This window comes from Somniosus microcephalus, chromosome 4 (assembly GCF_052327205.1).
Source record: "Somniosus microcephalus isolate GS21.2 chromosome 4, FLI_Smic_1.0, whole genome shotgun sequence".
Lineage (NCBI taxonomy): Eukaryota > Metazoa > Chordata > Chondrichthyes > Squaliformes > Somniosidae > Somniosus > Somniosus microcephalus.
The window spans coordinates 299833547-299854204 of record NC_140990.1 but is presented as its reverse complement, the minus strand read 5'-3'; the positions used below and the strand labels follow the sequence as shown (position 1 = coordinate 299854204).

Below are 20658 nucleotides of genomic sequence, written 5' to 3'. Positions count from 1 at the left end.
CACACGAGCCTCTCCCCACCCTTTTTCATCTAACTCCATCAACATATTCTTCTATTCCTTTCCCCCTCATGTGCTTATTTAGCTTCCCCTTGAATGCATCTATGCTATTTGCCTCAACTTCTCTCTGTGGTAGCGAGTTCCATATGCCAATCACTCTCTAGGTAAAGAAGTTTCTCCTGAATTGCTGATTGGATTTATTAGTGACTATCTTATATTTATGTCCCCCAGATCTGGTCTTGCACACAAATGGAAACAATTCTATCCCTCTACAAATGAATCCCAGTACTTTGTTTGCTTTTTTTATGGCCTTATTAACCTATGTTGCTACTTTTAATGATCTGTGTATCCGTACCCAGAACCCTCTGTTCCTTTTAGCCATTTCGATACTTATTTTCCAAGGATTATGTGGCCTCCTTATTCTTCCTACCAAAATGTATTAACTCACAAATAACAACAGAAAATGCTGGAAACACTCAGCAGGCCAGGCAGCATCCGTGGAGAGAGAAACAGAGTTAACGTTTCAAATCTGTAACCCTTCGTCAGAACTGGAAACAGTTAGAGATGTAACAGGTTTTAAGCAGGTGCAGAGGCAGGGAAAGGGGGAGGGGGAAAGAAAGAATGAAAGGAGCGGTCTGTGACAGAGTGGAAGGCAGCAGTGGTTAAATGTTGCAAATGGGGATGGCAGAATCATCAATAGCTGCCATGTGAAAAAATAGGGGCAAGTGTTATAGTCTGAAATTGTTGAACTCAATGTTGAGTCCAGAAGGCTGTAAAGTTACTAACCGAAAGATGAGGTGCTGTTCCTCGAGCTTACATTGAGCTTCATTGGAACAGTGTAACAGGCTTTGGACAGAGAGGTCAGAGTGGGAGTGGAGCAGAGAATTAAAGTAAAGAACTATTACCTCACACTTATCTTTATTGTGGTTCATTTGCCAATTACAAGCCCTTTCTGCAAGTTTATTAATGTCTTCCTGTATTTTGTTGCAGTCCTCCTCTGTTTCTCCCTATTTACTCTATCAAAAACCCTCCTAATGCATATGTTTTTGTTTCATTGTACATCTACTCTTAATTCAAAGTGACTTCATTTAAATTTTAAACTTTAAATTCTTAGCTTCCTCTGTTATTTATGGAAAGGTTTGGATGTCATCTCACAAGATTTATTTGTTTTCAATTAAATATTTGATTGGTGGGAAAACCCTACATTTGCTCGCCTACAAATGTTACTATGCACATAACAAATTACCTGAAAATGAATATTTTAAAGATATTATTTAAGGGGAACAGCTGGCCAGAACCAAATGAAATAAGTTTCATACAGGAGTGACAAGAATATTTTAAATTCCTAAGAACAGTGAGAGAATAGCACTTTTTGTAAAAAAATAAACTATAATTTACTATTTGTTAGCAGATCTCCAGTGGTATAACTTGTCTGTAGTTTGGGTCTAGAGAAGCGTTGTCGTGTTTAGCTGCAAAGTTATGTTTAATGTGACATGTCCCTTCAAGGCCATAATTCAATGTGGTACAGAGGAAATCTGCACTGTCAGAGGTGCCACCTTTTGGATGAGATGTTAAACCAAGGCCTCGCCTGTCTTCTCAGGTAGATCCACGGGTTTCTGTCCCTCTTAACATGTCTGACATATTGTGCTCCAGGAGAGGAGGGGCGGGTGCTTCTTCTACTTGCCCCTATTCCACAGGCAGTTTGGTGGGGTTGGCAAACATATGTAGCAGGGAAGGGGGTGTCCTGAGGCTTGTGAAGCGCCTCGGGACATTTTACTACGTTAAAGGCGCTATATAAATGCAAGTTGTTGTTGTGTCCGGGGAATTCTACCCAAAATGTCCAATAGATCCAGCTGGATCTATAGCTGTTGAGAGGCCCATTGTAAACTTAAGTTGGGGTCTCAAGCTGCTTGATTGCTGTTGCTAAAAGGGCCATAGAGTGCTCAGCGATATTCCCAAAAACTGTCTGGCTTCTTTGCCTCAACCCTAATCAGGGCTCCTTGAATACTTCCTGCTTCTGTAGGGGCCTCTGTTGCACCGCTACAGATGCACGATGCCCGACCCAACTATTTAAATAACTCCATCCTTGGAATTTTGGGCAGGATCAGTGGCAGGAGGGATTTCCACACTGCCGCATTTCTGTGGGCACAGTAACCTCATGGAGTTCCTTCTCTAGAATCTTTAAATGACATCAGCTTTATAAAAGGTTTACCAGAATCACTATTCGAGAAGCTTCTGCAAAATGTCTTTGTGGGATCTTTTTAAAGCTTGTCATGCCACTTTTCAATGCAGTTTTCACTTAATTTGCTTCAACAAGTTCCTGTTTTTTTAACAAAAATAGCAGATACACATTGCTCATGTTAAGGTAACATATATGCTTTTTATAATGGCATATTATTTGACTTTCCACAAAGCATTATACCATATATCATGCAACATATTACATAGTAAATAGGGTAGTATTTACGTCTCGATAGCCCTTTCCATTTTAGGCATAAAGGGACAGCTTTGAGAAAAGATGCCTGCTGCTAAGGTAAAGTTATGTTTGAAGTAACACATCCCTTTAAGGCCATAAAGTCTATCTGGATCAGACCAGAAATCTAATCTTCTCTCTGCTTCGACAGCTGTAGGGAAGTATTGTAAATAGGGGCATTCTGAAGTTAAATAAAGACTGCTTGTTGTTGCTTAGGGATGTTTGTCTGTAAAATTGCTTAAATGGCACTCATTCCTCATTGGTAGGTTCCCTAACTGCTTAGTTTGTTTTGTTCCTGGGATGTGGGCATCGCTGGCAAGGCCAGCATTTATTGGCCATCCCTAATTGCTCTTGAGAAGGTGGTGGTGAGCCGTCACCTTGAACCGTGGCAACCCGTGTGGTGCAGGTATTCCAACAGTGCTGTTAGGGAGGGAGCTCCAGGATTTCGATCCAGTGACGATGAAGGAACGGCGATATATTTCCAAGTCAGGATGGTGTGTAATGTGGAGGGGAACTTTCAGGTGATAGTGCTTCCATGCTCCTGCTGCCTTTGTCTTTGTCCATCTAGGTGGTAGAGGTCGTGGGTTTGGGAGGTGCTGCTGAAGAAGTCTTGGCGGGTTGCTGCAGTGCACCTTGTAGATGGTACACACTGCAGCCATGGCGCGCCGATGGTGGAGGGAGTGAATGTTTAAGGTGGTGGATGGGGTGCCAATCAAATGGGCTGCTTTGTCCTGGATGGTGTCGAGCTTCTTGAGTGTTGTTGGAGCTGCACTCATCCAGGCAAGTGGAGAGTATTCCATCACACTCCTGACTTGTGCCATGTAGATGGTGGAAAGGCTTTGGGGAGTCAGGAGGTGAGACACTCGCCGCAGAATAACCAGCCTCTAACAGGCTCTTGTTGCCACAATTTTTATGTGGCTGGTCCAGTTAAGTTTCTGGTAAATGGTGACCCCCAGGATGTTGATGGTGGGGGATGCAGCAATGGTAATGCTGTTGAATGTCAAGGAGCGGTGGTTAGAATCTCGCTTGTTGGAGATAGTCATTACCTGGCACTTGTGTGGCGCAAATGTTACCCGTCACTTATCAGCCCAAGCCTGGATGTTTTCCAGGACTTGCTGCATGCGAGCATGGACTGCTTCATTATTTGAGGAGTTGTGAATGGCACTGAACACTGCAGTCATCAGCAAACATCCTCACTTCTGACCTTCTGATGGACGGATTTTCATTGATGAAGCAGCTGAAGATGGTTGGGCCTAGGACACTGCCTTGAGGTACTCCTGCAGCGATGTCCTGGGGCTGTGATGATTGACCTCCAACCACCACAACCATCTTCCTTTGTGCTAGATATGACACTAGCCTGTGGCGCATTTTCCCCCTGATTCCCATTGACTCCAATTTTACTAGGGTTCTTTGTTGCCACACTCAGTCAAATGCTGCCTTGAAGTCAAGGGCAGTCACTCTCACCTCACCTCTGGAATTCAGCTCTTTTGTCCATGTTTGGACCAAGGCTGTAATAAGGTCTTGAGCCGTGTGGTCCTGGTGGAACCCAAATTGAGCATCGGTGAGCAGGTTATTGGTGAGTAAGTGCCGCTTGATAGCACTGTTGATGACGCCTTCCATCACTTTGCTGATGATTGAGAGTAGACTGATGGGGCAGTAATTGGCCAGATTGGATTTGTCCTGCTTTTTGTGGACGAGACATAACTGGGCAGTTTTACTCATTGTTGGGTAGATGCCAGTGTTGTAGCTGCACTGGAACAGCTTGGCTAGAGGCGCGGCTAGTTCTGGAGCACAAGTCTTCAGCACGACAGCCGGGATGTTGTCGGGGCCCACAGCGTTTGCTGTATCCATTGCGCTCAGCTGTTTCTTGATATCACGTGGAGTGAATTGAATTGGCTGAAGACTGGCTTCTGTGATGGTGGAGACCTCAGGAGGAGGCTGCGATGGATCATCCACTCAGCACTTCAAACTGAAGATGGTTGCAAATGCTTCAGCCTTGTCTTTTGAACTTGCGTGCTGGGCTCCGCCATCTTTGAGGATGGGGATGTTCATGGATCCTCCTTCTCCCGTCAGTTGTCTAATGGTTCACCACCATTCATGACTGGATGTGGCTGGACTGCAGAGTTTTGATCTGATCCATTAGTTGTGCAATCGCTTAGCTCTGTCTATAGCATGCTGCTTCCGTTGTTTAGAGTGCATATAGTCCTGTGTTGCAGCTTCCCCAGAATGGCACCTCATTTTTAGGTAAGCCTGGTGCTACTCCTGGCATGCTCTTCTACACTCCTTATTGAATTCAGGTTGGTCCCCTGGCTTGATGGTAATGGTAGCGTGAGGGATATGCTGGGCCATGAGGTTACAGATTGTGGTGGAATACAATTTTGCTGCTGCTGATGGCCCACAGCACCTCATGGATGCCCAGTTTTGAGCTGCTAGATCAGTTCCGAATCTATCCCATTTAGCACAGTGGTAGTGCCACACAACACGATGGAGTGTGTCCTCGGTGTGAGGACGGGACTTCATCTCCACAATGACTGTGCGGTGGACACTGCTACCAATACTGCCATGAACAGATGCATCTGCGACAGGTAGATTGGTGGGGATGAGGTCAAGTAGGTTTCTCCCTTGTGTTGGTTCTCTCACCACTTGCTACAGACCCAATCTGGCAGCTATGTCCTTCAGGACTCGGCCAGCTCGGTCAGTAGTGGTGCTATCGAGCCACTCTTGGTGATGGACATTAAAGTCCCCCACCCAGAATACATTCTGTGTCCTTGCTACCCTCAGTGCTTCTTCCAAGTGTGATTCAACATGGAGGAGTACTGATTCATCAGCTGAGGGAAGGCAATAGGTGGTAATCAGCAGGAGGTTTCCTTGCCCATGCTTGATCTAAAGCCATGAGACGTCACGGGGTCCAGAGTCAATGTTTAGGACTCCCATGGCCACTCCTTCCAGACTGTATACCACTGTGCTGTGCCGCCACTTCTGGTGGGTCTGTCCTGCCAGTGGGACAGTACATACCTAGTTATGATTTATTGCTGTTTAATGAATACTTGAGCCAATTAGCTGCATATGTGAAATCCACTTTACATTTGTAACTTTTGCGATGTGACAGACATACTAACATACAGTAATAACATTAGGAACAGAAGGCAATTGAGCCCCTTGGGCCTTCTCCGCCATTCAGTTAGATCATTGCTGATCTGCACCTCAACTCCATTTCTCCTTCTTTGGTCCCCTTTCCCTTGATCCCCTTACTGACTAGAAATATATCTATCTCAATCTTGAAAGCTCCAATTGTCCTAGTATCCATAGCCTTTTGGGGAAGAAAGTTCCAAATTTCTACTACCCTGTGTGTGAAAATGTGCTTCCTGATTTTGCTCCCGAATAGCCTAGCTCTAATTTTAATATCATGGATCAGAAATTGGTTTTGCTGGTGTCACTGGCAGCTGGAGTTAACGGCCACTCAAAATGGCCGCAATGCTAACGGAGCAAAATTCATCTGGGGGGATGAAGACTGTTGGCGCAGCACTTTCCTTCCATGCAACACCATCCTGGTGGCATTGCTGGAGGCATCTGAGGCGAAGTTTGTGTGCAGGTGAGGCATTGCAGCTTCCTACAGCCTCTGGAAGCGAGACTGTGGAGCTTGCAAGGAATTGTGGGCAATGAAGAGGTCTGAGAATTAAAGGGGCCATGCACACTGAAGCAATACAAATTCAAATGAAGTGAAACAATACAGTTTTCAGCCCTTTTTGCCTTTAAAAAAACATTAACGTTAAAAAGAAGTTCCAAATGTGAATATTCAGCTCTTAAAGCTGAATTTCCTTCCTAACCTCAAAAAGTAGGAAAAATACCTCAGCACTAACACAAATGGCTCAGCAAGCCAGGAAAGGGCCACCCAGGGTCCCGCATGCAGCACTCCAGCTTTGTGCAGGGGGTCAACACTGCAAGACAGCCCCTCTACCCACAGGGGCCAGGAAGCCCTCCAGAAAGAACAATGTGGGAGTACATCACCGAGGCCATCACAGCCAGCAGTGTCGCCCCCCACCACCTGCCCAAAGAAGCTTTATGACCTCAGCCCACTGGTCAAGGTGAGTGAATGCATTTTCAAAAGCCGTCTCCTACCAACTGCACCACTAGCCTTACACACTGCTCAATGCACGATCCCCACCCCCAATCACTCACCTACTAATAATCTGAGCCAATCATGAGGCACATCTCCCATTCCTAGCCTCACTTCACCCCCTTGGAGCAGATGGTGTAGGCCATTCTTGGCAGAGCATGGCTGAGCTCTTGGCCAGCGACGGGGCAGAAAGGATACAAGATGCTGGTATCTTCATACGTTACCCTCCTTCTGGTATGCACCTCATGCTTTCCTGCCCTCCCATCACACAACTCCACCCTTGTGCCTTCCTCATTTCACACACCCAAGAAATGCAGCCTGCCCAGCCAGTGGGTGACCAAGAAGAGGGAGAGGAGAGTGAAGAAGAACAAGAAGAAGAAGATTGATTTGACACTCCCAGCCACCAGCTCCTCAATGTCTACCAGCAAGGACATTTGCAGAGTTCCCTAGTGAAAGTCAGCAGCCTTCCACTAGCCATGCTGCAGTCACTGGGGTAGCACTGCATGACATCAATAGGATAGGCAAAGGCACACACAAGGCAGTCACTAAGAGAATGCATAAGGGTAATGAGTTGATTTCTTGATATCATATTGGATGGATAGATGTATAAAGTTGGATTGGAAAATTTGCTTTGTGGTGGCTTTAATTTCCACATCGTGGCCAAAAGGACATTGTGATGGTCAATAGCAGATGGTGTGGGACTAATGTTGAAAGGGGAATTGGGGTTGTGGTCACTGGGACCGGAGGCGGTTGATTCCATCCTGGATATCCCGGCCACAAAGGACTTTGCTGGGATGCACCCTTCTGTCTGATTCCTCCTCTTCAGCTTCCTCCTCTTCTGTGTCTTCCTCTTCCCTCTGCAAACGGATGCTGTAAATGTGAAATGACAGCCTAAAATGCTGGAAATGCTCAGCTGGTCAGGCAGCAACTCGACCTGAGACGTAGACTCTGTTTTACTCTCCACAGATGTTGTGTGACCTGCTGAGTACTTGCAGCACATTCTGTCTTCTCAAAGACCTTCATTTACCATCCGAGCCCTTGCAAGCATTCAGCAGCATTTCCTTCACACTTAAAAACCTTTTCTGGATGAGTGCAACTCCAACAACACTCAAGAAGCTCGACACCATCCAGGACAAAGCAGCCCACTTGATTGGCACCCCATCCACCACCTTAAACATTCACTCCCTCCACCACTGACACACCATGGCTGCAGTGTGTACCATCTACAAGATGCACTGCAGCAACTCGCCAAGGTTTCTTCGGCAGCACCTCCCAAACCCATGGCCTCTACCACCTAGAAGGACAAGGGCAGCAGGCACATGCGAACACCACCACCTCCAAGTTCCCCTCCAAGTTATATACCATCCTGACTTGGAAATATATCGCGGTTCCTTCATCGTCGCTGGGTCAAAATCCTGGAACTCCCTCCCTAACAGCACTGTGGGAGTACCTTCACCACAAGGACTGCAGCGGTTCAAGAAGGCAGCACGCCGATTTACATCACAACACCGCCATTTTGTCCAGCATGGTGCTGCCGGCAGTGCAAGGGTAAGAACAAAAACGGCAGCCACCGCGGGAACTGCCAGCAGCTGGTGCTACGGAGTAGCGCTAAAGCCATAACTTTCTCGTCCCATAATCCCTTGCTCTTGATTTCCCCACCAGAAGAAATAGTTTCTCTGTATCTACCCTATCAAATCCTTTTAACATTTTAAATGCCCCGATCAGATCACCTCTCAATTTCCAATACTCAGTGGAATACAAATCAAGTTTATGCAATCTGTCCTCATAATTTAACCCTATAAGCCTTGGTATCATTCTATTGAATCTGTGCTGGAACCCCTTCAAGGCCAATGTATCCTTCCTGAGGTGCGGTGCCCCAATTTGAACACAGTACTCCAGATGGGGTCTGACAAAAGCTCTATACAACTGAAGCATAACTGAGATAATGGCCAACACTCCATTAGCCGTTTTGATTGTTTTTTGCATATGACTGCTGGCTTTTAACGATTAGTGTACTTGGACTTCCAAAGCTCTTTGCACCTCAACAGCCCAATTTATCTTTTTTGGATCCAAAGTGGATGACCTCACACTTGCCCACATTGAACTTCATTTACTATAGCTTTGCCCAGTCACTTAATCTGTCTATGTCCCTTTGCAATCTCCTGCTCCCAACTGCACTACTTACTGACCCTCCTAACTTAGAGTCATCTGCAAATTTGGGTCTACAACGCTCTAATCCTTCATCCAAGTCATTAATAAATATGGTGAAAAGTTGATGCACCAGAACAAATCCCTGAGGAACACCACTTGTCAGCAACTACTCAATTGTCTTGCCTTACATGCAATGATTTGTTTATTTGACTGAGCGTAACTTCACGCAGTGTTATCAAAGACTTTTTGAACTGGTAGATGTTAGACACAGTCAGAGTGATTGGATGCAATACTATTATATGTAATCACCAAAATATAAAATAATTGAAATGCAAAAGGAAAATGACAGAATAATGCTATTTTCATAATTAGTAAGGAGATAGATAACTATATTTGATAATTGTACAAATAACCATTTTTTATGGTTAAATATTTCAACAAGTCATTATCACTGGGAAGTGGTTTGGACCAATGGAACCCAATAAATATGATACAATTTAGGACTCAAGACAGTCAATTATTTTTCACTTCTGGAATTGTGTTATCCCTCAATTAAAACCAAACATGCTTGGCATCAATTACTTGTTTTCAAAGTTCTGGGCATAGGCTTTTCTGAATGTAGTAATACATCTGATTATCTCTGCCTAAATGGAACTTCCAGTTTTGCATTATTGGTCATGCTGCAGAAACCCTAACCCGAATGAGTCAATAATTACCACACAACTACTTCCTTTTCCATTGAAAATTTATCCATTTACCTTCATGTCGCGCATTCCCAGAAAGAGCCTTGGTGGTTTCCACGTCTTCTCTTTTGTGACCGTGTTCACGTAGAATTTGCGATCTGTACTTTCATCCAAGTGAACCTCCCAAATGTCCATCAGCTGGATGGGAGGTCTGTTAGGATTTGGAGGCTCCAGTCTCACTTATTCTGTTTCCTCACTAAGAAGTAAAATTAGGTTTTTGGTTTTGCAGCAGGTTTCAGCCGACCAGACCTATAAATAAAACAGATGGTAGTACCTTTCAGTTGCATTGACTAAACCCAGACAAGCCTCGTATCATGGTTTCCTGTTTGCTAAACACAATCAGTGAATTCAATCAGTTAAAATGATCTACTAGACAATACATTTGATTAATTCAGATAAACATAAATTAACTGCATTACAGGTAGACTACCCTTTATCCGAACTTCTGAAAACCGAAACCCTCTAAAAACCGAAGGTTTTTTCATTCAGCGTAAGTCGTGCGCACGACCCCGACTCCCGCCGACCCCCATCGCCGACCCCCCGCCCTTTCAGATAAGGGATAGTGTATCCTTTATCCGCACTTCCGAAAACCGAAATCCTCTGAAAACCGAAAGGTTTCGTTCAGCGTAAGTCGTGCGCACGACCCCGACCCCCGCTGACCCCCACCCCCGACCCCCCGCCGACCCACCGCCAACCCCGACCCCCGCCGACCCCCACCCCGACCCCCCGCCGACCCCCCCGCCGACCCCGACCCCCGCCGACCCCCCCGCCGACCCCCACCCCCGACAAATTTCCCAGTCTTATAAAATACCTTCTGAAATCCGAAATTTTCCGAAAACCGAAACACGGCTGGTCCCGAGGTTTTCGGATAAAGGATAGTCTACCTGTACTTATTCCTCACACTTCGGCTTAATATTTTATATAGTCATTTATTAAAGGTTTATTCTATAGAACACAATACAGCAGAGATATTGATTATCTTCAAGACAGATGAAATAAATGTATTTATTATTTCACCATTTTTTCCCCTTTTTATACTTTACCCCAGTTTTTAATCCCCTCCTCTCCTGATGGCATTAACTCTTCCAGAGGTGCCATTCTCTGAGTGCCACCTGCTCTCTGCTCCTTATCAAAGTGGCTTTTTTTATATGAGGCTATACAAACATCAGCAACCACTCAACGGTCTTGCCTTACATGCAGCGATTTATTTATTTGACAGAGCATAATTTCACGCAATGCTGCCAAAGACTTTTTGAACTGGTAGATATTAGACACAGTTTTCACAGACTGAAGCAAATAATATTTATTCATTTATGGTTACACAGTGATAATAAATGAAAAAACTGACAAATACTAGGAGTGCAATTTTTAGTATGCATGCATCTACACAAAGAAAGTCCGTCGAAAGACTACGGAACAAATAGAACCAGTTCCTGATGGTTCATTACACACCTACGGTTGAATTTCTATGGGGCTTCTCCCGTTCCACCACCGTAGCATCAGTGAAATTATTGCGGCAAAGTAGGAGAAATCCCGAGGAAATTCCTGGTGCTGGTTTCTAGTCATTTTGTAGATTTGATCACTTGTCACTTTCAGTCTCAGTGCATCAGTAACATATCTCAGAGCACCATCTTCAACTGCCTATGTCTTATTACGTTCCAAATTTCAGAATAACCCACTGAAGCAAAGCAAACTCCAACTTTTAACCTCTTGAGGGGCACAAAAACGATAACTTGCACTTAGATGTTGCTCCTCACATGCAGGAGGACATGTCAACAGACGATGGGCATGGGGAAAGGGGAGAGAAATGGAGAGGCTACAACAAGGAATCTGGCAGTAATGAAAAGGACAGCAGAGGAAAGAGGTGGCTGGAGGGTGAGCCTGGACCCAATCATTTCTGAAAAGGGTGAGAATAAAGACCTCAATGCCTCTGCCTTTATGAGAAAGATCTATGGAACTGCACCGACTGCATTAGCAACCTGCCAAGAAGCTGCCACATCATGGCTGAGAGTATGGCAGAGTCTATCTCTAGCATGTGCGGCACTCTGGTGCAAAGAATGAGTTTTCTGTGGTCTACCATGGGTCTTCTATGAAAGCTACAGTGATGCCTGCAATGCAAGAGCGCTTGTCCCTCACCAGTGGAAGCTTTGATCAAAAGCCAAACCTCTGCCATTGAAGGTCTGGTCTCTACTGCCCCTGCAGCATGGAAAGGCTGTGCATTTGAGTTGACAGACTGCCCTCATGCAGCCTACTCTCATGCTGATCAGTGGGAGAGCAGCCCCATGGGGGTCGTACTACTGATGTGGGAGCTTTAGGTGCTGCCTGCTCTCAGGAGGGCAGTTTGTCTGCACCCTTATCAGACCCTTATCCAATGCCCACACAGGTGCTACCAAGTCAGTTCGGCCAGACAGCCCCGGCAACAACTGAAATGCAGAAGTCTGCAGCTGGTCCCTCTCAGGGCCATGCTGCTAAGATGTTGCACACCACAAATATCCCCCCGTGTCCTCATCCCAACAACAGTAGCCTTCCACCAGCCATGTCGAAGCCACAGGGGTAATGCAACACAAGAGCACTAGAGTTAGGAAAAGCGCACTTGAGAGAAACTATTCGCAAGCACCTGGGTGAATATTAATTTCAGTGGAATTTGTTCACTTTTATTAAAGACTTCTGTCACTGTCATTTGTACAAATTGGTTCATTAAGAGCTGCAGGGCCTTCATTGTGCAGTGGAATTTGTATGTCTCATGCAGTGATTTAATCTTTTTGGGTAGGGTGGGAAGACTGGGGTAGGTGAGAGGGAAGAATGGCATTAGTGGATTTTTGTGGGGGGGTGGGTGTAGGGGAGGGTGGCTGCAGTTCAATGGACTCGCTGGTTGATCACTTGTTCTCGGACTACTCGCCACACAAGATGTTGCTAGTCTGCGACTTTGCCGCCTTTTTCCAGCTCCTCCTTGTCAGAGTACTGCAAGACTTCCCATTGCTCCATGTCCTGGATCTGTCGATGATCAGCAGTGAAATGATGCAGGGTGCAGCTTGCCACCACCATGCGCAACGCTCTTATCAGCCTCTGAAGCACTGCTTCAATATTCCGAAGAGCCGCTCGATGATGGCACGGGTACTCCCATGTTTACGTTGTTGTGGTGTTTAATGGGAGACTGCTAATGTCGATGTGGTGTCTTGAGTTGTGTAGATGGAGCGTAGCCCTTGCTGCAAAGGACCCATCAACACTTCTGTAGTGTATGTAACCTGTACCACCTTAAGAGGATACCTTAAGGTGATGGACTACTTTTTGATGGCTCCTGTACATTGTAGTACCGGTAGTGACCACACCGGTATATAAACCCTGTGGAGCAAAGTGTATTCCAGTTCAGCCCTGACCCTCAATTACTAAAGACCTGTTTAATTATTTCTGTAGTCTGTGTCCAGTTATTCAGCATAACTACACTTGGAAACACAGACTCAACAGTGGCGACGAGTCTGATCTTACCTAGCGGCAGTTGCATCAAAGGAAGCTTCGCCTCTGAAACAGGCGTCGATCAAGGACATCCACCCTCAACATCCTGCTGGGCACTGCATAGCACGGGAGGCAATCGGGAACCCGGGTTGGTTTCTGGCCACGAAGTCAAACATCAGTGAACATCCCTTCGACGACAGCGGCGGGTAAGCCCGATCGAGCGGCACGGGGGGGAAGTCGGCCGAGTTGTCAGTAAGAGAAGGGGAGGGAAACGACGAAAAGGGCAGAGAACACGACCGCAGCCAGTGTCAGGGGCCGGACTGCAATCGGGGCAGAGACGCACATCAGACAGAAAAGCGTTTATGTCCACAAGGACCGCGGGAGCGGCGGGGAACAAGAGCAGCAGCGTAGGGGAAAATAAAGGACCGCTGGGAGGCGAGAACGGCAACAACGCGGTAATCGCCATTTTGAGTCGGCGGGGGAAGAAGACAAGCGCGGGAAAAGCCGCCAAGCGCGGGAAGCCGCCATTTTGAAAAAAAATAAAAATAAAATAAAATAATAATCATATCCGAAGGAAAGGAAACTCAACAAGGATGCCAAAAACGGGTAACATCACTGCTTTTGATAGTGATGTGGAAGATTGGGCCACTTATGTGGAACGCGTCGAAGTTTACTGTACAACGAATGAGGTACCGGAGGATAAGAAAGCACTAACCCTATTAAACTCGATGGGTGCGAAGACGTACGGGTTATTAAGGAACCTTGGCCTAGAAATTGAGTTGCCTTAGCGCCGCTTTTGCGGCGCTAGAGGGCCTAGCGCTGCAATTGGCGCCGGCGCCGAAATTGCCTGGGGCCCTTCCGCCGCGCTAGACCGGTAGCGCTGCGCCGGCACCGATGACGTCATCGGTGTGCGCAGCGTCCCGGTTGCCATGGCGACGGGCCCCAGCGCCGAAATTCAGTTGCGGCCGCCTCGCCCGTGGCAGCCGCAACTAAGACTCTGGCAACAGAGTCTTACCTGACTTTGCGCCGGCGCATTAAAGGCCCCGCGGCGGCCGGCCGCTTTCCCGCCGGCCGCCTGGCCGCAGCTCCCTCCCCGGACTTCCCCCCGCCCCCCCCCCCCGGAACAGAAGCAAGCCCGGCACTTGTCCGAGGTGCCGGGCTCATTTTTAGAACGATTTTCGCGGGCCGCGGCCGGGTGCAGGCAGCTCCTCCTTAAGGGAAGGAGGAGGCCTGCACTTCCCGAACCTGCCGCACCGCAGCGGGCGCCGCAGCGCCGGAATAGCGCCGATATTCAGCACGTAGCGCCAGTTTTCAGGCGCAAACACCTCTCAGCAGCGCCGGCAGCCGTTTGGGCGCAGAATTATTGAATTTTGGGCCCGACCAGCGCGACTTAGCTCCGGCACTAACTTCCGGCGCTAAAGCCCTGGCTGCGCCAAAACTCAATTTCTAGGCCCTTGTAACACCAGATAAACCGGTAGGAAAGAGTTTCGCGGATATTGTTACTATCCTGCAAGAGCATTTAAACCCCACGCCGCTGCTGATAGCGGAACGATTTAAATTCTACAAAAGAATTCAACTTAAAGGGGAAAGCAACGCTGAATTCTTAATTGAACTGCGCAAGTTATCAAAGTACTGTCAGTTCGGTACAGGACTAGCAGACGCACTGAGAGATAAGTTTGTGTGTGGGCTCCTAAGGGAAGGAACCCAGAAGCGACTGCTAGAGGAAAAGGATCTTATGCTGGACAAAGCTTTCAGCATTGCAGCATCGCACAAGGCAGCAGCACGAGGCGCTGCAGAGATACAACAAAGGCCATTGGAATTCAGCACCAATGAAATGGCATTGGGCGCAGTAAAGTGCTATCATTGCGGAAGGACAACGCATGACCAGAACCAGTGCTGGTTCAAAGATAAAGAATGCAGGCAATGTGGCAAACTTGGTCACATAGCGAGAGTATGCCGGTCAGGAAAGAAGACCAGCAGCAAAAAGTCACCGCAGGAGAAGTACAAAAAAGTACACAAGGTGACAGAGAACAGTTCGGATGAACAGAAGACGGATTCAGACTCCAGCAGTAAGGAACTAGGTTGTCTAAAAATACATAATGTGGGTAACACAGCAAACCACCAAACTATCTGGGTCATGCTTCGGATAGCAGGAGTCCAAGTGAAGATGGAATTGGACACTGGATCGGCATTGACGGTCATGAATAAGCAAGATTACAAAAGGTTATTCTCGCACATTCCCCTGAGGGATACGAAGATTGTATTGAAAACATACACGGGGCAAATAGTATACACCATCGGAAAAATAAAAGTAAATGTGGTCTACAATGGTAAAGAAAGTCAGGAAATGGACTTGTATGTGTTACCTGATGGAGGTCCGCCACTACTGGGATGGGAATGGATCCGGAGAATAAATGTGGACTGGAATTCCATACAAGCACTAACTGTAGATTCCTGTAAAGAGGACGACGTCAAACCTAAACGACTGTCCAAAATATTGGACGATGCTAAGGAGGTGTTCCAACAGGGACTGGGAACACTGAAAGGAATTACGGCAAACATCAAGGTTGAAGAACATGCAAACCCAAAATTTTTCAAAGCCAGACCGGTACCTTATGCGATACGACCTGCTGTGGAAGCAGAGCTGGAAGGGAGAACGTTCAGGAGTACTGTCAAAGGTGGACTGGAGCGAATGGGCCACACCCATTGTTCCTGTCATGAAGCGTTCGTTGAGCAACAAGCCGGGGGAACCTGGGAAGGTTCGCATCTGTGGCGATTTCAAGATCACTGTTAATCCGGTTCTTCACACGGTGCAATATCCGATTCCGCGGATTGAAGATATCTTCGCTTCGCTGTCTGGCGGGAAACACTTCACCAAGATAAACCTGGCGCAGGCGTACCTACAGATGGAAGTTGATGAAGCGTCACGCCAGTATCTCACGATCAACACACATAAGGGCTTATATCGGTATAATAGACTGGTTTTTGGAGTGGCATCGGCTCCAGCGATTTGGCAAAGGGCCATGGAGCAGGTATTGCAGGGAATCCCAGGCACACAATGCTACCTGGACGACATTCTGATTACAGGAGATGATGATAAGGATCACCTCGCGAATTTGGAGCAGGTGCTCACCAGATTGAAAGAATATGGGCTCAGAGTTAATCACCAGAAATGTGAGTTCTTTCAAAAGCGAATCTCATACTGCGGCCACGTCATTGACCAGGAGGGGCTCCATAAGTCACCTGACAAGATCGAAGCTGTTGTGAAAGCTCCTGCTCCGGAAAATGTATCCCAGTTGAGGTCGTTCCTTGGGTTGGTTAACTATTACCACAAGTTTCTTCCAAAATTGTCCACGGTGTTACACCCGCTGAACACTCTTTTGCAAATGGGAATACCATGGAAGTGGAACGATGATTGTAAGCGGGCTTTTCAAAAAAGCAAGGCACTGATCACCTCTAAGGAAGTGTTGGCTCACTTTAACCCAACGCTGCCTATTCGCTTAGCTTGTGATGCTTCTCCATATAGTATCGGAGCAGTGCTCTCACATAAGTTTCCAGATGGCTTGGAAAGGCCAGTCGCGTTCGCATCCAGATCATTGACCTCTGCAGAGCGCAACTATGCTCAGATAGATAGGGAGGCTCTCAGCCTCGTGTGGGGAGTTAAGAAATTTAACCATTACCTGCAAGGCCAAAAGTTTACGCTGCTGACAGATCACCAGCCGTTGGTTTCCATTTTTAACCCGAAGAAGGGTGTTCCGGTTATGACGGCACAGAGGCTTCAGAGATGGTCCCTTTTCCTAGGGGCACATCAATATGATATTGAATTCAAAGGTACAAAGCAACATGGTAATGCTGATGGGCTGTCGTGCCTGCCACTACCTACAGCGGAAGAGGCACCGGCAGTTGACCCTGTCGAGATATTTCATTCGACCATCATCGAATGCTTACCAGTCACCAATGCGGGTATTGAGAGAGAGACCCGAAATGACCCGACACTGTCTCAGGCCTACGATTTGACAGTGAAGGGATGGCCAGCACATGGCGACCCACTGTTACCAGCATTCTCAGCCAGACGAGAACAGCTGTCCGTCTGTCAAGGAACATTGATGTATGGAACAAGGGTGATTATTCCTCCTAAATTAAGGGAGAGAGTTCTGAAGGAATTGCATGAAGGTCATCTGGGGGGAGTCAAGATGAAAAGCCTTGCTAGGGCTTATGTGTGGTGGCCAGGTATCGACAAACAAATAGAGGATCTGACTAAAAGCTGCTCAGGGTGCCAAAAAGTTCAAAACGCACCTCCAATGGCCTTCAACCCCATGGCAACGTGTGCATATCGACTTTGCAGGTCCATTCATGGATTCCATGTTTGTGATAGCAGTAGACGCACATTCTAAATGGCCAGAAGTGATTAAGATGTCGACCACTACCTCTGAAAAGATGATCGCAGTTCTAAGAACCATATTTGCAAGGAATGGGTTGCCGGAACAAATATGTTCAGACAACGGACCACAGTTCGTGTCAGAAGAATTCCAGAAATTCATGAAAAAGAATGGGGTGAAACACTATACATCTGCCCCATATCATCCGGCTACCAATGGGTTGGCCGGGAGATTTGTACAAACGTTCAAAAAGGCGATAAAGGCCATGAGCGAAGACCATATTCCACCACAACACAAGGTGGACAATTTCCTGATGGCATATCGAAACGCCACGCATGCAGTGACATATCAAAGCCCTGCCATAATGTTCTATAACAGGAGGTTGCGGTCCCGGTTGGATTTGTTAAAACCCAATGTGCGTAGGGAAGTCGAAAACAAGCAATTCCAGCACGTAAATAACAAGGCCACTCGGAGTTTTGAAATAGGACAACCAGTGTTGGCCAGGGACTATAGGAATGATAAATGGCAATCCGGAACAATTCGTGCCCGACAAGGACCCTTGATGTACACGGTAGACGTTGGCGAGAACGTAATACGACGTCATGCTGACCAACTTGTGGAATCGAGAACAAGGGTCGACCCCATGTCTACGGCAGAGACACCAGTTGAAGAAGTTATTGAGCCTGTAGCATCTACCTCAGACTCGAACGTACATGATGATGTTCAATCCATAGGAGATCAGATGGATGAGTCACCCCAGCAACGAGAACCAGAGACCCCTGAAAGGCATTATCCGGCCCGGATCAGGAGGCCTCCTCAGAGACTGAATCTTTGAACAGTTTTGTGTGAAAGTTGTATATATGTTATCCATGTAATGTTTAAATTGGGGTGTACACTGTTAAGCTAAAAGGGGAGGAATTGTAGTGTATGTAACCTGTACCACCTTAAGAGGATACCTTAAGGTGATGGACTACTTTTTGATGGCTCCTGTACATTGTAGTACCGGTAGTGACCACACCGGTATATAAACCCTGTGGAGCAAAGTGTATTCCAGTTCAGCCCTGACCCTCAATTACTAAAGACCTGTTTAATTATTTCTGCAGTCTGTGTCCAGTTATTCAGCATAACTACACTTGGAAACACAGACTCAACAACTTGCTGGAAAAGTGCAGGAACTATGGACTGTCGCAGTATGGCACCTCATCATAGAAACATAGAAACATAGAAGATAGGAGCAAGAGTAGGCCATTCAGCCCCTCGAGCCTGCTCCGCCATTCAATGAGATCATGGTTGATCATCCAAACTCAGTACCCGGTCCCTGCTTTCTCCCCATATCCCTTGTTCCCTTTAGCCTTAAGAAATATATCTAACTCCTTCTTGAATATATTTAATGAATTGGCCTCAACTGCCTTCTGTGGTAGAGAATTCCACAGGTTCACCACTCTCTGGGTGAAGAAATTCCTCCTCATCTCTGTCTTAAATTGCTTACCCCTTATCCTTGACTGTGACCCCTGGTTCTGGACTCCCCCACCATTGGGAACATCCTTCCTGCATCTAGTCTGTCTAGTCCTGTCTAGTCACCGACCCACGCATTATTTTGAGGGCATGGTCTGCGACTACCAGCACATTTATTGAATGGAAGCATGAAGTGGGACATCGGAGTCCTTCAGTAATTAAGGGGTTAACAATACAGCTTACACACTAAACAGCAATGGCAGAGACAGCTCAGACATGTTGACCACACGGTCTCAATGCTTTTCAAATTAGATGAAACTAGCTCAGAGGCACCATCTATGATTAACCACAAACTTTGGAACCTAGAGATAAGTAAAACCACATGGGCCAAATGCAGACATGTGGTTTGGCTAAACTATAACAACAGGTGAGATCATAAAGATCATGTGATACGAGCTAGAATAGAAATATAGGTGAACGGTTATGTGACGTGAGATAGGGAATTAGCCAATCAGCAACTGTGCATGCGGGCTTTAACCCAATTAAACTGTGTAATGGGATTGTGAATGGGACTGAGCTTGTATGATTGAGTGTATAAAAGATTGCTTAAAATTTGTAACAGCAGAGAAGTCTCCTGGTGCGCCAGTAAGAGATTGCCTCACCACCGGTGTACTAAAGACTTTTGATTTGTACCTGACAGACTTGTGTCGAGTGTTGAATAAGTACTCCACATCAAAGCACTTCTTGTTCAGGAAGGCCACAGGCTCGAGCAGAGGTGCCTTGATGGCGACATGTGTGCAGCCAACAGTTCCTCGCACTTGGGGGAAGTTTGCAATGGCTGTGAAGCCAACAGCCCACTCATGCTGGCTCCTGCTTTCCTTGGCCAAGTTGATGAAATGGCTGACCCTTCTGAAGATGGCATCCATAACCTGCTTGATGCAGGTGTGTATGGCGGACTGGCTGATTTATGCCATGACACCTGTTGCAGTCTGAATGACACAGTGGTTAAAAAAATGTAAAGACATCGTAACCTTGATGACGTCTGTCACTGCATGGTCACCTCTCAGTATGGGCTCCAGGTCTGGCTGCAGCAGGTGACACAGGACAGTAGCAAGCTCTCAGTGGAACCGGAGCTACCTAACACATTGATCCTCGATGAAATTGAGGTTTGCTACACAGTTTTTGTAGACCCTATTGTGTGGATATTGGCACCTTTGTTGACCCCCTTCCCCTTGACATTCTTGCACCAGCCTGCCGAGCAGCTTGCTCCTCTCTTTGCCAGAGTTACTCCCATGCTCAAGCGGATTTGATTATTTGAGTCTCAAAAGTCTGAGAAATACAAGAAAAAAGTTCTCTCTTTCCAAATTTACAGCTCTGCAATGACCATTGGTCACTTACGTATCTACTGAATCATCGAATCATAGAATAGTACAGCACAGAAGGAGGCCATTTAGCCCATCGAGTCTGCACCAGCAGTAAACTTCAGTAAGTGCTTCACTGAGTAGTTGCCCCAGTTTTTCCTGTAAAAATGCAGTAGGGTCCTATCTACAGGATAGGACCACTATTTAAATACTGTTGTTACGTGATACAGTCAGACAACTAGACCACTTTGGTCCTTCTGCCAATCAAAATGGCAGCAGAGCTAACAGACGCAATCAGGGTAATAAGTACTGCAGCACCATTTTCAATCTATAAGCACCCCATTAGCACCAGGCGAAGCAGGTGAAAATCAAACTCAGTGTGTTTGACATTATCTAGCCTAACAGCAGGGTAGTGACATAGTTTTGGTGTCCATCTGATGATGCAAGCTTGACGTAGAGGCTGATATACATCAGCAACAGGTCATTTGAGCTTTTGACATTAAATAAAAATTCTGGGCTCTAAAAAGCA

General features: G+C 46.6%; 1 protein-coding gene and 1 pseudogene across 1 annotated transcript in view; one reads left to right on the top strand and one right to left on the bottom strand.

Moving 5' to 3' along the window:
• Positions 1 to 20658, bottom strand: part of arhgap15 (Rho GTPase activating protein 15) — an 820951-nt gene that overhangs the window by 748286 nt on the left and 52007 nt on the right. Inside the window, exon 2 of the mRNA XM_085986657.1 lies at positions 9497 to 9730. Within this exon, the coding sequence (XP_085842783.1) occupies positions 9497 to 9616 (120 nt within the window). The 5' untranslated portion in view covers positions 9617 to 9730. The remainder of the gene's footprint in view (positions 1 to 9496; positions 9731 to 20658) is intronic.
• LOC147120562 (uncharacterized) overlaps positions 19560 to 20658 on the top strand; it is a 179392-nt pseudogene continuing 178293 nt past the window's right edge.